This window comes from Drosophila mojavensis, unplaced genomic scaffold (assembly GCF_018153725.1).
Source record: "Drosophila mojavensis isolate 15081-1352.22 unplaced genomic scaffold, ASM1815372v1 contig_16, whole genome shotgun sequence".
Taxonomy (NCBI): domain Eukaryota; kingdom Metazoa; phylum Arthropoda; class Insecta; order Diptera; family Drosophilidae; genus Drosophila; species Drosophila mojavensis.
In genome coordinates, this window is record NW_025318693.1 from 4,882,792 (window position 1) to 4,898,213 (window position 15,422).

At 46.2% G+C, this 15,422-nt stretch overlaps 5 protein-coding genes across 6 annotated transcripts; 1 reads left to right on the forward strand and 4 right to left on the reverse strand.

Annotated features, from left to right (window-relative positions):
- Positions 1-1,147: 1,147 nt before the first annotated feature.
- Positions 1,148-10,622, reverse strand: LOC6573404 (methionine--tRNA ligase, mitochondrial). Of its 2 annotated transcripts, none has more exons than XM_001999449.4 (6): positions 10,427-10,622; positions 10,079-10,359; positions 9,598-10,020; positions 9,266-9,530; positions 1,887-2,084; positions 1,148-1,690 (listed from the first exon to the last, which is right to left on the reverse strand). In XM_001999449.4, exons 1-6 carry the CDS (start codon positions 10,518-10,520, stop codon positions 1,212-1,214), a joined length of 1,740 nt encoding a protein of 579 aa, XP_001999485.1. In that variant the 5' UTR covers positions 10,521-10,622; the 3' UTR covers positions 1,148-1,211. The 2 variants fall into 2 exon arrangements, with proteins under 2 accessions (XP_001999485.1, XP_015022396.1); XM_015166910.3 differs by having other exon boundaries at positions 9,598-10,015; positions 10,427-10,519.
- Positions 10,623-10,793: 171 nt separating this feature from the next.
- LOC6573403 (tol-Pal system protein TolA) lies at positions 10,794-11,820 on the reverse strand. Its single transcript, XM_001999448.4, has one exon. The coding sequence runs from the start codon at positions 11,730-11,732 to the stop codon at positions 10,932-10,934; it is 801 nt and encodes a 266-aa protein (XP_001999484.1). The 5' UTR covers positions 11,733-11,820; the 3' UTR covers positions 10,794-10,931.
- A 164-nt stretch (positions 11,821-11,984) lies between these two features.
- Positions 11,985-13,065, reverse strand: LOC6573402 (uncharacterized protein CG45076). Its single transcript, XM_001999447.4, has 2 exons — positions 12,880-13,065; positions 11,985-12,827 (listed from the first exon to the last, which is right to left on the reverse strand). Exons 1-2 carry the CDS (start codon positions 12,955-12,957, stop codon positions 12,105-12,107), a joined length of 801 nt encoding a protein of 266 aa, XP_001999483.1. The 5' UTR covers positions 12,958-13,065; the 3' UTR covers positions 11,985-12,104.
- Positions 13,066-13,415: 350 nt separating this feature from the next.
- On the reverse strand, positions 13,416-14,337 carry LOC6573401. The gene is made up of 2 exons (XM_001999446.4): positions 14,253-14,337; positions 13,416-14,201 (listed from the first exon to the last, which is right to left on the reverse strand). The coding sequence occupies exons 1-2, from the start codon at positions 14,328-14,330 to the stop codon at positions 13,467-13,469; spliced, it is 813 nt and encodes a 270-aa protein (XP_001999482.1). The 5' UTR covers positions 14,331-14,337; the 3' UTR covers positions 13,416-13,466.
- Positions 14,338-14,428: 91 nt separating this feature from the next.
- LOC6573400 lies at positions 14,429-15,356 on the forward strand. Its single transcript, XM_001999445.4, has one exon. It carries the CDS (start codon positions 14,429-14,431, stop codon positions 15,236-15,238), a length of 810 nt encoding a protein of 269 aa, XP_001999481.1. The 3' UTR covers positions 15,239-15,356.
- Positions 15,357-15,422: the final 66 nt, after the last annotated feature.

Sequence of the window (15,422 nt, forward strand, 5' to 3'; positions counted from 1 at the left end):
AAAGCCCTTTCACTCTGTTAAATGCAGCCGTAAGAAATCAGTTATGGAAACCCTCTAGAAGTAACGCAAGAACTTAAAGCAAGCAAAAAATATGTGTTCATCTGCATGTTTGTGGGCGTTAGGGCTTACACGTTGTTAAACAGCCTGTATCTATTTCACTAATTAGACTCACTTCATGTGCGTTGACACGAATGTGCGGCAAGTTGTTGCCAGCGCCCGGCTGCAAACAAATCTGAAAGTTGCAAGAGCCCTTCAGCTGCTGCACACGGACGGAGGCCGACAGCCGTCACAGGATCCGGTAGCCTGTGCGTCGCGTTAGTTTTATTAATTGGCAGACGCCGCTTATGGGCAGCTTGGCAACGCGGCATATTAAAAGGCAACAGCAACTGGCCTGTTTGTTTGCCAACACTTTGTTGCAACAGGCCAGCACTTCAAGGCTGCAGATGTGTTACACTCGGCGTATACGCAACGTTTGATTATTGCCTGTTCAGCCTAATCAGCATTGGCCCGTTGCCCTGTTGCCTCGTTATTGCAGTCGCTGCAGGAGATCAACTGAAGTGCCTTCTTCTTCTCTGTTAAGATGCCCTTTGACTGCGCTGCGTGGGCGGTATTTCTCAGCTGGCTCAAACCTTTTTATTACTTGTCTTAAGTTTCACTCTAAGCATTGGCAAATGAAAACAAGTTAACAAGCGCCATTGACGAGGCAAATTGCTCGCACAGCATCTCTCTAGCTAGCTTTTATCATTAAGTACTTTAAAGGCGGAGACGCAGCTGCTTTAGCACTGCTTTGGCCCCGCCGGCCATTAATAAAGCACGAGCACCTGAACGAATCCCCATTATGTGCAATAAATAACAAAATATGCCGCTGATATGCGACCGGAATGTGACTACAAGATAGATTCTAGTATCGGAGGCCGCTGCTCCGCTCTTGGCGCATAATTAAGTGGATTTTAATGAGCGTCGGCCCGAGTAGAAGCCTCGACCGTCCCCGGCTCAGAGTCAAATAATAATGGGCCCAGTTGTGCGCTGCTCGGCCTTTGATTTGTGGCCACTTGGGCTGGCTATTTAGATTAAGAATACGCAGCGCGCCACGAGCCCCAATTCATAAATGTCACGACGAAGCCAAATGAATACATTCAGTGGAGAGTTAAGAGTTGAGTTGAACTACTCGAGCTGGGCTACAGTTTATTACAGCTACGTGCCGGGCTAACTCAGGACATGGTTGCTGATGTCTTTCGTTCTCTTTTGGATTTACTTCGCTTGGATTGCGCCGGAGACTGCGCTCGCTGCTCTATCGGTTTATCCTGCTGCTCGACAATGCGCTGGAATAAAAGTGCACTGCTGTGCTCGTCCAGCTGATGGCTCTCGGGCCCGTTGCCAGGAGTGGCCGCGGCGAAGCTCTCGCCCAAATGCCGCCAGCTGCGCTGCGCTATGGGCACGTTCAGCTTATCGAGCAGGCGGCTGGTCAGCTGCGGCATCATTGGCTGCAGCACAATGCCGCAAAGCCGCAACGCGTCCATTGTCATAGCGATGATTGTCTGGAGGCGTTGTGCATTGGGTGAGCTGCCGCCCGCCTTCAGCTCCCAGGGTTTGGCGCACTCAAAGAAATTGTTAGCCGCATGCAGTGCTGCGATGGCCGTGTCCGCCACCAAGTGGAAGTGATTGCCTTCGTAGTGCTGCTCGCAGCGCCCTGTAAATGCAAATGGGAATGAAAGTGGAGGCATTACTTGGCTGCTTTCTGGCTGGCCGCACTCTCAAGTGCACTTCGCCCACAGTTATTTTGCCGGAAATGCGCTTGCCAGCGACATCCAGGCAACAAACTTAACTTCACTCAGCCACTTCGGAGCGGCTGCTTAAATATTAAAATGACAACCACGCTGACTTACCAGCCAGATGGAACAGCGCCTCCTGCAGCCGTTTGCCAGCATCCAAGTGCTGCAGCAGCTGTGACAAGTGCTCCACATGCGGCTCCGGATACATTTGATGCGGGTTTAGCGACTTGGCACAGGCACGCGACAACAGATTGCCCAAAGTGTCGGCCAGCTCCGAGTTTAAAATGCGCAGCGCCTTCACGTGACTGAAATCTGCAAAGGTTTAAACAATTTAGCAGCGTCAGCAAAATATTCACCTAAAATGCCCCTCCCAAGCGAAATTAAGCTGGGCGCCTGATTGATGTTCCCTTATCGTCAGCCAGCCAGCCAAGCTCCAGAGGCCAACCATTTAGCTTTTAACTGCCTGCAGCATGGCCTATTCTCTTAAACTCGTTGTCCATTAAGGCGATTATAGCAACAACAAATGCCAAAACTGAATAATGTGCAGCTGGGCCACGCCCAAAAGGCTGTTCGGCAGATAAACTGATGTTAAAGCAAGGCAAATAAATATGCATGCGAATCACTAAGCGAAGCAAACGCCGCACACACAGCTGCAGCATGCAAATGCCAAAATAAACTGCTGCCACAAATCCAATCCAGTTCAGCTCGAAAAGTCACATTTTTCAAATCTGCAACAAATGTTTAAGTTGCTCAGCGAAGCAAAGGATTCTCTACAAATTGTACATCAATTTTGCCCTGCTGCTCGATGCTAAACGATGCTGGGCCAATTTATAAGTGAGGCAAGGACAAATGACGACCCTGAAGTGATTTGTATGCAACTTAAATTTACTTAATATGCTGAATGTAGATTCAATATATAGTATAGATGATGACCCTTAAGTTAAAAGTTTACTCTATATAGTAAAGATGACTACTACTTAAAAATCCACACATACACTAGATAGATCCAATATATATCACAAGTTAAAAAAATATATACCCTATAGAGATAGATATAAAGCGACGACCCTAAAATGATTTGTATGCAAGCTAAAAGAACAATATCTACCCTATATAGATTAATATATACATATATTTAGATATGCAAATGTATTCATATACCAAGAGATTTCTTTTCTTATGCTTTAATACATGTGGAGCTAAAATACAATACTATAAATATAAAAAAAATAATAATAATAATAAAAATTAAGTATTTACTAATTAAGTATTGTCCTTAGAGTTGAGCAGAAATGACTCCGTTTTAGGGCTATAATTATTTTACTATTTATTTAAATTAATTCCGCTTAGTTAAACAAGACGGATGCCATTTGCTCTAACTTTCTTTCAGCTGCTCTTTAAATTTTACACAAAATTTTAAAAATATTACAGAAAAGTCAACTGAGTTGTGGCTCAATTCAATATTTAAGCCCACATCCAGGCGCAGATTGGCAAAAAGTATTGAAAATGGGGCAACCATAGCAACCTGTATTAATCAAGACACAAAAAAAGTTGATTCGTTGCCAACATTCGATACGCTGTTGCCGGAATAATAATAATCCATATATTGAACCGAGGCAACCAAAATTGAGCCGCAGCTTTGAAGCATTGCCATATGCGATATTTCACACCTAATGAATGAAAGCCAGAAAAAGTTCAATTATTTTACTGACGGAAAATATCCCAGATAATGGAGTCGCTTACGTTTGTTTACTTAACATAATGGACAATGCTGTGTGTAATTCTGATTCATTGCGTTATTCAAAAGATTAACAAAGGCCCACAGTCCACGAATACTGAACCCGCTCAACTACCAGACACTAAATAAGTAAATGGATAACAATTAGCAGTGAGGTGAATTTATTTACCTGTCTAACTGTTTACTGAACGCGACAATATTAGTTACATTTCATTCCAAATTAGCGTCGCTAATAATAACCGACATCATTATCTGGGCAAAAGCATCAGATTCGCCCAAGCGAATTTCAGAATTTCGCATGCAACGTTAATTAAAATACATGAAATTTGATTTCCATGCGACAGGCGCATCCGCAGGTCGCAGCACGGCCCGAACAATGGCCGCCAATCAAAGTTGGCCATTGCATAATTTTGGCCAACAATACATTGCTGTTGCCAGTCCATGTTGCTGCCAGTTGCGACTGTTGTTATAGGTAATTAAAAGTTTGCCGCATTGGCCCTGGCTGATGCATAAATTGCAGGTGGCATACGGCCAGCTATTGCGACAATTGATTGACGCTGGCTTTTCTAATAAAAACAGATTTCGGTGCTAATTAGTTGTAGCCATAGGAAATCATTGAGTCATTGCAGCCCGGTAGCTGCGTGCAGCGCACTCGAATTCACATTCGCATTCACATTCACATTCAAATTCAAATGCAAATTCTAAGCTCCCGCACAACTACATTCACAATGCTACTTGTTATTCAAGTATGCATAAAACTCGCTGTGGTTTTACAGTGCAGGGAATTGCATTTCCATGTCGAGAACTTGAGCCCAGCTCCGGTAGTTGAGCAGCTGTCGTGTGTTCCAAAAACAAAAACAACAAATGCATATGCATGCGCATTACACCTACACTAACGAGACTGTAAAAGTGTGTGTGTGGGTGAGAGAGAGTGGGGCTGTTGCTGGGGATATTTCGCTCCCTGTAAACTGAGGTTTGACAGCGACCAGGATTTCTTTCTTTCCCCTCTTTTTTTTGGCCACGCAGCTGCATCGTCCAAAAGTGTTGCCTGCTTCTGGGCGCCCCACATCATTAATGCAATTGTATTGCCGCTGCCTGCTCAACTTTTTTCTGCTGCCGAACTCTGCTCCAAAGTCAAGTTGGCAACCAGCCGAATTTGAATGCCAAAGCACACGGGCGTGCAATCACATGTATAAATACAATACTTACATGCAACATGGCTCTGCTTGACGAACAAATGAATATTTCGGCCAGTCAATCGCATGACTCTCGCAACACCCTGTGTGGATTAGATTTTTCAAATTCTATGTGCCCAAGGCTGATTCATTGAGCTATAAGTATAATTTTTTATATTTTCTAGATGCAATTTTCTCGTTTTTATGCCAACAGGTTTAGATGAGCTTTTTTTTTCTTATTATAATTATATTTCTCTATCTCTTTCTAGGGATATATCGTTTCTTAAACTCCAGATTTCTCTTTCTCTCCCTCTCTTTCTATATATCTGTATATGTCTCCTCCTCTTTCTGTTTGCCTCTTCTTATTTCTATTGTTCCCCGCAGTTTTTCTTCTGGTCTTTCTCTCTCTCTCTCTCTCTCTCTCTCTCTCTCTCTCTCTCTCTCTCTCTCTCTCTCTCGTTCTCTCTCATTACCTTTTTCTGATTGCTTGTCGATTCCCTCCTTAACTTGTGTATTTTTCTTTTTTCTCTCTCACTCTTATGACTGATAGGAAAAGCCTTTCCTCGACTTCCCAATGTTTCCAACAGTTCTTTCCAGCTTAGCTTTAGTTGAAGTAAGAATGGTCTATTTTGCTACATATTCAATTCTCAGGCACCCATAGACACACATGTAGTATTGCAGCACTATATAATGTAGTCTGGTATACCCATGTGATTGATGAGTATTGAAAATTCATTCAATTTGCTTAAACGAGTGTTGAATTGAATTGAATTGAGTTTTCCGTTGAGCAGCATTTGATTTTCTATGCATTGCATTGTGAGGGCCATGGCTGCAAGTTACGTTCTGCTTGATTGAATCGCAATCCCCATCGCAATTGGAAAGAGAAATTGCGAAATGTACTCAAACATAGGCTGGCCCACTTCACAGCCATTTGGGTAGCAATTATGCCGACGCGGGTTAGTTTTTGATGCACGGGGGCGAGCCCAGAGACCCGCAACACGTGGCCTAACAGCAATGTTCAGCCATCCCAATCGCAGATGCAATCGCATCGCCCTCGCACTCGCAATCGCAATCACAATCGTAATCGCAATCCAACCAACTCTGTCTGCCGGCCGGGCCATGTTGCTTTTAACTGCTTACGTGTGCAGCTGCGAATTGCAAAGCCGGCGCGAGCAACAACAACAGCGCCGACTCCGGCGACATGAGGCGCGTTACAGCCCAAGGGGCACATGCAATGCCAGGTGCAGCAGCAGCAGTCGCCGCCATAACATCCGTAATTTCGCCAAAGTTTTGCACATGTTGCACAAAGGGGCACGTGACTGTCGTACTAGTTGGGGGTCGGTGGCCCATAGACGAATGTTGTGCCATTTGTTGCCCATAACAATAAAAATAAAAATAAAAAAAAAAATAAAATACAAAAAAATACTTCCATACCATTCAGATTTTTTGTTTTTGTATTTTTGACCGACTTCAGGCACTGGAAATTGCTTAAATGACTTGTCGCATGTTTTTTCCTGTCACTTACAAAGCTTTTAGCCCTTTTTTCGGTGCTACTCCTTCGGGCAACTCACTATCGCAGCCGTAATACCGCTCTCTGCGTATATGTGAGCCTTTTTTTGCAAATTACATCGCTGCAAGTCTGGAATTTCGGGTGGCCCCGGGGCAGACATGTCAGCTTGATGAGCGTCAACGTCAACTTTTTGAGCGTTTTTATAACGCCCATTGCCAAATTTAAAAACACCTAAAGCGACTCAGTCTCACGCTGCCTGTGGGCTCAGTCGCATGGGAGTGGATCAATGTTTATCAATATTTCCATAATTCTGAATGGCATCGGAGTCTACTTTACTTAAAGCAGGTGCATGTACCACGGCAATAAAAGTGCTCTGATAAATCATTGTGTAGCAATATTCAACAATGAACAATAATATGAGTTAAAAAATCAAAATATTTTGATCAATTGACTCTTGACGTATTAAATATATCCTCAAAGTAAATACACTTCCATATCTCTGAAAATTAATTACATTATCTAAAAACAAAAAACTCGAAACTCTATCTATCATAGATAAGAATCATACCTTTCCCTTTAACTGGCACAGAGAAAATCTACCATATTTATACCCTGAACCCAGGAAAAAATATTTCAAGTCTCTAGGGGTTATATCTTCTGAAATCGACGACAGACGGACAGACGGACAGGGCTAAATCAACTCATCTCATCTCATCTCGTCGCCCTGATCGTCGCCTCCTTCTGCATGTTACATACATTTCAACAAAACCATTATACCCTGATTTCCCATTTAAAATGGGTTCAGGGTATAAAAATAAAAACAAATGAATAAATAAATAGATAAACAAATGAATAAATTCATAACTACATAAAAATAAATAAAATTACTCAATCACATTAAAAATAACAATCAAAGATATTGCATTGCCATCCTGGAAAATACTTGATAAAGTTGTGATCGGAATGTTAGTTGCGAGACAGCAGCACAACGTGATAACTGACATTGGGCACACATAATATTTATTTATAAGCCATTGCGGGGCAATTCCCATGGAGTTGGGTGTAATTTAATGCAGACAAGTGCTTCAGTCCGTAGATGGTTGAGCAAGTGCTTGATATTTAAACCGAATGACGCCGTTGGGGTGCTCTGTCAGTTGAGTTTTCTTTTCTTTTTTTTTCCTATTCGTTTTTTATATTTATTTGCGCGTGTTTTCTCATGTCCATAAAACTTGACGGGGGCGATGCTCTGAGGCATTCCGTTAGCAGTCGCCCGGACACTTTCGCCAAATGCAGTTCCAGTGTCGCAGCAGGAGGCGGACAGCTTTCTCAAGGCTGAGGCGGAAGTGGGCCGGCGGCACCGATGCAGCGACCGCAGTGGCAGAATTTCAAAATTAAATTGTTGGTAATGAAAAGTTGCGCACTTAATGATGTGGCCTCCAATGCGAACGATGATTGCGCCGCTGTTGACGCTTGTGCTCGCCATAAAAACTACGCTCAAATGCTGTTAGCTGATGGAGGCGGATGTCGCCAATCAGCGCCACCGGGAATAAACGAACGCAATCCAAAAACTTATTCAAATGCACATTGAAATGGATGGGGGGCGGAAATGTTCGCCCCACGGCCCCGGAATGACACTGGGTGCGTATTGAGTATACGCCGCATTATGCAATCCTTGGCGACTGTGGGCTCGACCTGCAGCAAATCTGATTTCAAATCGCAGAACCAATATGGAACAGGTAATAAAGGAGAAACACGCCAGAAAGCGGCCTAATTGAATTCAACATGCAGAGCGCTGCAAATTTGCTGCTTTTCTTCTGAATGAGCGCAATATTACCGCGAAGCGCTCAAAATGCAATAAAAATGCAATTAAATTAGCTGCAAGGCAACAGGCCAAACAAAAAAAAAAAAAAAAAGAAAAATAAATATAGCCGAGAGCCAAACAGAGTCGAGCTGCCCGACAGCCAACAGAGAAATTCATCAGCCAAAAACTGTAGAGGCAAATTGAATAAAGGCAGGTGTGGGCGTGGCCAAGCCGAGCATAACGGAAAGGCAAAGTTGGCAATAATTGAAAATTGAAATTAAATTTAAATTCCTGGCAAACAAAGCAGCCGAAAAGCCATTAAGCTTCAGACTCGGCAGCGGCCATTTATGCAAATTGAATACCGAAAAGGTTATGGAATCAATCAAATCGCATCAAAAGTGGGCGTGACAAACAACAGCAGAAACACGCAGCAGCAACAACAGCAACAACAACGACGGCAGCACTCAAAGTGATTTTGATGACTTCTGGCTGTGTGTCGAGCCGTGTTAATTGCTTTAGCAAAATTTGTGCGTGTCTCTGACGGCTGAGTCGTGTCCAACAGCCTCTTGTTGGTAGCAAAACAATTGAAATTAGTTTATCCCTATGTGAAACTGGTGCTGCATGATGGGCATGCATGAGCTGCATGCATGAGCTGCTCACCTGCTGATAGTACAATAGATTGAAGATGCTCGGCCCAGCATTAAATCATTTCGCCATCCATTGTGCCGGGAATGAATTTTACGGTTGAGTGAAGAGAAAATATTAAAGTGCGGCGGAGGTGGACACGGAGGCGGAGCAGTGGGTGGTGGAGACAAATGACAAACTAATCATATCCAACAAAAACTTGCCCTCAACTTTCGACAGCCAGCCGCAAGCTCGAGCGGGAGGCAGCCTTAGGAATTAGCCAGCGGTGCTCTTATGCAAATCAGCAAATCCTGAGCCAAGGTTCAAGATACAAAAACTTTGCCAGCAAATAAACAAAAGTCGGTTTGGCAGCAGCAGCAACAGCAACAGAAGCAGCAGACGAAAAGTTTTTTCCACTTCTTGCTATAAAATTGAAATGCAAATTCAACTAAGGTACAAGCAAAACTAACGAAATCAGCAAACTGACGAGGCAGACATATTTGCATGCGCAGATGTGTAGGGGCTCCGCTGATAGGGGAAAGCAAACTCTTGAAATAACCGCGGGTGGCTTTTGGTCATTTTGGCTTGATAGATTGCAGTGACTGCAGCAGCCACAAGGGTCGGAAGTTGGCTGGAAATACTTACTGCCATCGCTGTGCGCCACGCCCTCGCGCAGCAGAAAGTAGCGCAAGCCCTCCATCGTATACTGCTTGGCTGCCTCGACGGGATCCACGACATTGTGCTTGCTCTTGGACATCTTCTGACCATCCACAGTCCAGTGAGAGTGCACATGCAGCTGGCGCGGCGGCTCCAGGCCGGCGGCCAACAGAAAGGCGGGCCAATAGATGCCGTGGAACTTCAGTATGTCCTTTCCAATGACCTGCTGCGCCGGCGGCCAATGAGCCAGATACTACAAAGGCGAAAGATAAGCTCTAGTCAGCAATAAGTCCAAAATTCTCTGATATAGTTGCGCTCACCTGTTCATTGGGATAGCCCAGGGAGCTGAGATAGTTAATCAGAGCATCCAACCAGACGTATACCGTTTGCGTCTCGTCATTCGGTACGGGAATGGCCCAATGCACACGATTCGCTGGCCGGGAGATGGACACGTCGGGCAATGGTTCGCTTAGCGTATCAAGCAAAATCTTTTCAAATTTAGCGGGGCGAATGCGCGCTTCCTGCTGTACCCAGTGACGCACGTCATCCTGAAACTGGGACAAGCGAAACATGTAGTTCGTCTCCTCAGTCCACTCCACGGGATGGCCAGACTCTAAGGAATAACGGGCTCCACTTGCTTCATCCAGTCGCAGCTGCGAGTCAGTCAGAAAGGTCTCATCAGAAACGCAGTACCAGCCGCTGTATGCCGCCGAGTAGATATAGCCACGCGATTGCAATCTGTGCTGTGGAAGATACAAGATAGTTAATGGGCATTAGCAATCAGCAACTGGACTAACTCACCCAAAAATCAGATACGGCCAATTTATGTCGCTGCTCGGTGGTGCGAATGAAATCATCGTATTCGATCCGCGCCGCCTTAAACACTTCACGATAGCGCGCGGAAATCTCATCGCAGTATTGCCCCACAGGCACCTCGTGTGCCGCTGCCGCCTGTTGAATCTTTGTGCCGTGCTCATCAGTACCGGTGCAGAGGCGCACTTCAGTGTCCGGATAACGCAGTCGGTGGTACCGGCAATGTGCATCAGCTATGACCGCTGAGTAGAGATGTCCAATGTGTGGAGCTGCTCAAGGGAATTCAGGCTGATTACACTCAAACTGTTATTCAATATGCACGCGCCTTACGCGTACCTGCATTAACGTAGAATATTGGCGTTGTAACGTAGTGGGAGCTTCTGCAACGGACTCCAAGTTGTTGGATGTGCCTTATTTTACTAAATACCATTTTAAAACAAGCGCATTACTTTTTGCACTTTATAAATAAACTAAAATAACAATTTGCCGGCTTCTTTAGCTGGGTCCAGCTGTTGCCAGTGCTGCCCATCGGTTCAATAACAGATGAATTGCCATAACAGCGAGCATCAGCTGTTAATAACAGCTTGACAAATGTAATTTAATATACTCTGCAATCAGAACTGTTAATAAGCTATTGGGACTTTTGGCAGTGCTGCCAATAATTCAGCGCTAGGGAAATTTATTTTTGAACAAAAATCCCTAATGAGAAATGCAACACCAAATTTTAATTATGTAACGGCTCATAGGAATTCAAACAAAACCAACAAAAACATAATAGGTGGACTATAAATATCAACTGAAGCTAACAAAAGTTTGTAGCTTATAAAGAGATTAAATGCAATCACAACTTCTTGGTGGCAGAACCAGATTTCATTGAATCTTTTGCTTGATGCCAACGAGTAACCATGCGACGATTTCTGGCAGCTTTTTGTTTGGCCTCGACTGCTGCACAGGCTGCTTTATATGCAGCCTTCTTCGTCTTCTCAAAGTCCTGCTTCGCCTCGCTGAGCTGGCGATTGAGGCCCTCCACGCGATTCTTGGCCGCCTCCAGGAGTTGTGTTTTCTCAGCCAGCTCCTGCTGCGCACCGTTTGCCACATTCTCAATATTGGCCAGATTTGCCGTGAAGGCGGCTACCAAGCGCTTCAACTGATTGAGCTGGGCTTGCGACTCGGCGACAACTTGTGAGGCGGTGTTGGCATTCGCCTGTGTGGTCTGCAGTGATGTGGTGATGTCCGCCACCACGGCATCCGCTTCGGTCATTTCCTGCTCCAGTTGCTCCACAATCTGTTGCTTGCCGGCCAGCGCTGCCTCGGCGGCACGTGCCGACTGCGCCGCCCGCTCGGCCAACTGCTGCTTGACCTGTGTGGCAGCTGCCTCTGCGGCGGCCATTTGCGCATCGCTGGCGGCCCTCGCCTCCTGGGCCGCCTTCTGGGCAATATTCGACGCCTTTGTCTTGGGATCACTTTTGTCCAACATATTGGCGGTCTTTTTGTTGCAGCCGTCATCCGAGCACCCGCTCGTATCCTGTTCGCCAAGAGCTCGCTCTTCCCTCTTAGCAGGCTCGTCATAGCTGTAGCTGCTCAGCCGCGGTATCGCTTGCAGCAATAGAAGCAGCAACAGCAACACGGTTCTATAAAACATATTCTCAGCGACTTCACAGTTTTGTTGCCAGTTTTCACATTGACTAAGTTTTCACAACACGGGAAATCCAAATACTCCAAATATCTATAAGCCTATGAATCAAAGCAGAATCGATATTAACGTCCATTGCTCCATGTTTGATATCGTATTTTATATCGCATCGCAGTTTACGATATTCTCAAATTTCCGCAGGAAGTGACGCCATTGATGCCCCCACATAAATCTTATCACAGCAGATTCTTTTAGAAATCATTTAGTTTATAAAATCGAATTTTATTGAAATCAATATTTCCCTAATCTTGTCATCAGGCATAAAGTCGCAGACATTGTGCAGTGTCTGCTGATAAAAAATATACAATATGAGATAAATGGTCAAGGAGAAGGCGATTTTGGATCTGCGGCTTTACGTCGAGTCCTCTGCGCCTTCTGCTTGGCCTCGACCGCCGAGCAGGCTGCTTTGTAGGCCGCCTTCTTGGTCTTATCGTAGTCCTGCTTGGCCAAGTTCAGCTGACGCAATAGGCTGTCCACTCGATTCTTGGCCGCCTCCAGCAGCTGCGTCTTCTCGGCCAACTCCTGCTGTGCGCCGCCCGAGACGCTCTCGATGTTGGCCAGATTCGCAATGGATGCCTGCACCAGCTGCTTTAGCTTTCCGAGTTGGTTCTTTGCCTCGTTGGCCGCATCGTTGGCCGCTGCGGCATTCGCCTGTGTATTCTGTAGGGAGTTACTTACGTCTTGAACGACCGCCTCGGCCTCGCGATGCTCCGCCTCCAGTTGCTCCATGATTTGTTGCTTGCCCGCCAGAGCTGCCTCGGCCGCGCGGGCCGATTGTAGCGCCTTCTCGGCCAGCTGGATTTTCACCTGCGACGCAGCTGCCTCTGCGGCGGCCACCTGTGCATCATTCGCCGCCTTCGCCTCCTGCGCCGCCTTCTGCGCAATATTTGTGGCTTTTGTTTTCGGGTCGGTCATCCCAATGGAAAGAGCGCCAGAGCAAGTCTTGGTTTCACAATCCTGACCAGCGCCAGCGTCTTTCGGAGCACCCGAATCCTCCAGCTTCACCGTGTCCGGATATATATCGAGGCTACGTTTGCTGGAGGCCTGGCAGCCCACGTTAAATTCTAGCTAATTAGCCCAATCACATTCTACTGACCTTGTCGCGCGCTCCGATCTTATAGCTCTGGGATAAACAGCCGAAGTTAAGGACCAGTAATACGTATATATAGTGCATTGTGCTAGCCCTTTTAAGTTCATTGTTTCGATTTCAAGTTTGACGACTAAAACTTTTATAGAGAAAATAAAACATGTAGAAGTGTTCTAGTCAACACTGCTCGACTAGAGGAACCCTATCCTATCCTATCATTCTGAGCTACACACACACATATGCGCACGCAGGCAAAAGCACGGTAGCCTTATTATAGATGGATATAGATGACGACCTGGTCGCTGTCTCTGCGAGTACAGGTTCCATAATATCACTGATCTGTGGATCTGTGGATTGGGACATAGCTGGCAGGTCTTGCCAATAGAGTAACCCCATGAAATTGGTGACATTATTTCAATATATATTTCACTGTTCTTAATCGGGCTGTACATTATACTTGTTCAAGAATGATTCATCTCAACACCGTCTTTCCGAGGCAGGTTTGACCTTTATAATGTGCAAGAATGTTTCAGTCTTCTACAATCTATAACAGATATACAAGAAAATTTATTTTTGCATCTTTGATGCTATAAAGCTTAATCAACATTATTCGATTGCTTAAAATCATTCACAGTTCGATTGCAATTATTCTGACGCCGACTCCTTTGCGCCTTCTGCTTGGCATCGACTGCGGCACAGGTTGCCTTGTAGGCGGCCTTCTTGGTGTCCTCGTAGTCGTTCTTGGCCTTCAGCAGCTGGCTGACCAGGGTTTGCTGGCGATTCTTGGCCGCCTCCAGCAGCTGGGTCTTCTCGGCCAGCTCCTGTTGTGCCCCAGTCGATATGTTCTCCATGCTTTCGAGATTCTTGGTGAAAGCTCGCACAAGTTTCTTGAGGGTTTCCAGTTGGCTCCTTGCCTCGACGATGGCGTCGCTGGCAGCGATAGCATTCGCCTGCGTATTGTGCAGCGAGCTGCCAACCTCCTGCACCACAGATTCGGCTTCGCGGTTCTCCAGCTGCAGTTGCTCGAAGATCTGCTGCTTGCCGGCCAGAGCGGCCTCGGCAGCGCGTGCGGACTGAAAGGCCTTCTCGGCGAGCTCCAGCTTCACCTGAGTCGCGGCAGCATCCGCCGCTGTCATTTGTGCATCATTTGCCGCCTTTGCCTCTTGAGCCGCTTTCTGGGCAATGCTGGAGGCCTTGGACTTGGCATCTGATTTGCCAATCGAAATTTTGCAGTCCTTGGTGTCCTCTCCGCCTCCATCCTTTTTATTATTACATTCCTCGGCCAGCCGCGCAATATTTGGAAATATCTCAAGGCTACGTTTGTTGTAGATCTGTCAGTTTGGGTTTGATTCAAACTGGAAAGGGAATATCGCACTACTGACCTTCTCGGACGGCCTGATGACAGAGCTCTGGGATATACAGCCGATGTTTAGGACCACAAATACGGAAATATAGAGCATTGTGCCGCCCTTTCCATATTCATTATTATGAAACACAGCTGTCAAGTGGCCCCATGTTTTGAAACTGAGAAAGTGAAAAATGTTTGTTAGTACGGAAAATGCGACTAAACTTTCAAATCATGTGGTTCATTATATTGTCGTCTGTTACACAAATAGAATTCGCTTCGGGCTACTCATCCCGCCGGGATCTGCATAGAGCAGCGCATCAGGCTCGGTTTAAGCGGCTATTGAACCACAATAGCAAATTCGTCGACGACAGAGGCAGTTTCCAGGGCACTGGGGAGAGGGATCACTCGGGCTGTGACAATGATGGCGACAAGCCGTCGCCCCAACCCAGACCCAGAAAGTTGAACTCGAAATCCCATGGGACGGGCATAGCGATGAAAGCAGCGATAGAGGCTAAACAGGCCAACGATGATATGGAGAGTGCGGTGAAGGAGGCGTCCGATCGGATTAAGCTCGAGTTTTCGGAGAAGGCGGCCGCAGCTGCCAGGGCGGCGGAAGCTGTGCTGTCGGGAAAACTTCAGGTGCTCGAGCAGCTGGAGATGGAGGTGCGGGAGGCTGAGATAATTGTGCAGGAGGAATCTTCGGAGCTCAGCTCAGCCGAGTCGAACAGCCAGTTGGCGCTCAAAGCACATCGACAAGCCCAGGAGGAGCTGAAGCTGCTTATCACCGGCCAGAAGCTGGCCAGAGAGAATTGCGATAGCGCAGAGCAGGTCTCGGCCGCCTGCCAGCAGTCCATGGCGGACAAGACCAGCCTCCTGGAGGCAGCCCAGAAGCGCGTCTCCGTTCTGCTGCGCCAACTGAGTGAAGCCCGCAACGACTATGCCAAAACCCAGAAGGCCGCACGCAATGCACTCTGCGCGGCCAACGAGGCGAGGCAGCGAATTAATCACGTCAAACCCTGAGCTAATCGAAGAAATTTGTCTCTCAAGGAGTTGGTATAATTTCCTTAAGCATACTTGTGTATATATATATTTTGTATTGATCAATCCGTAGAATAAGAGCAAACCCACATAATCCGTAGATCCTCATTTGAGTTCCTCAATGTTTGCATATGGTTCACCATTTGCCAAGAAAAAGCAACAAACA

What these genes read in the sequence shown, in the direction of transcription:
- LOC6573404 (XM_001999449.4), bottom strand. Translation starts at nt 10,520, where the DNA reads ATGGTATTTAGTAAAATAAGGCACATCCAACAACTTGGAGTCCGTTGC. An exon ending in CGTGGCGCACAGCGATGGCA is followed by an intron (nt 2,085 to 9,265) that starts GTAAGTATTTCC and finishes AAACCTTTGCAG; the next exon opens with ATTTCAGTCACGTGAAGGCG. An exon ending in GGCGCTGTTCCATCTGGCTG is followed by an intron (nt 1,691 to 1,886) that starts GTAAGTCAGCGT and finishes TTGCATTTACAG; the next exon opens with GGCGCTGCGAGCAGCACTAC.
- LOC6573403 (XM_001999448.4), bottom strand. Translation starts at nt 11,732, where the DNA reads ATGTTTTATAGAACCGTGTTGCTGTTGCTGCTTCTATTGCTGCAAGCG.
- LOC6573402 (XM_001999447.4), bottom strand. Translation starts at nt 12,957, where the DNA reads ATGCACTATATATACGTATTACTGGTCCTTAACTTCGGCTGTTTATCC. An exon ending in AGATCGGAGCGCGCGACAAG is followed by an intron (nt 12,828 to 12,879) that starts GTCAGTAGAATG and finishes GTGGGCTGCCAG; the next exon opens with GCCTCCAGCAAACGTAGCCT.
- LOC6573401 (XM_001999446.4), bottom strand. Translation starts at nt 14,330, where the DNA reads ATGCTCTATATTTCCGTATTTGTGGTCCTAAACATCGGCTGTATATCC. An exon ending in TCATCAGGCCGTCCGAGAAG is followed by an intron (nt 14,202 to 14,252) that starts GTCAGTAGTGCG and finishes CCAAACTGACAG; the next exon opens with ATCTACAACAAACGTAGCCT.
- LOC6573400 (XM_001999445.4), top strand. Translation starts at nt 14,429, where the DNA reads ATGCGACTAAACTTTCAAATCATGTGGTTCATTATATTGTCGTCTGTT.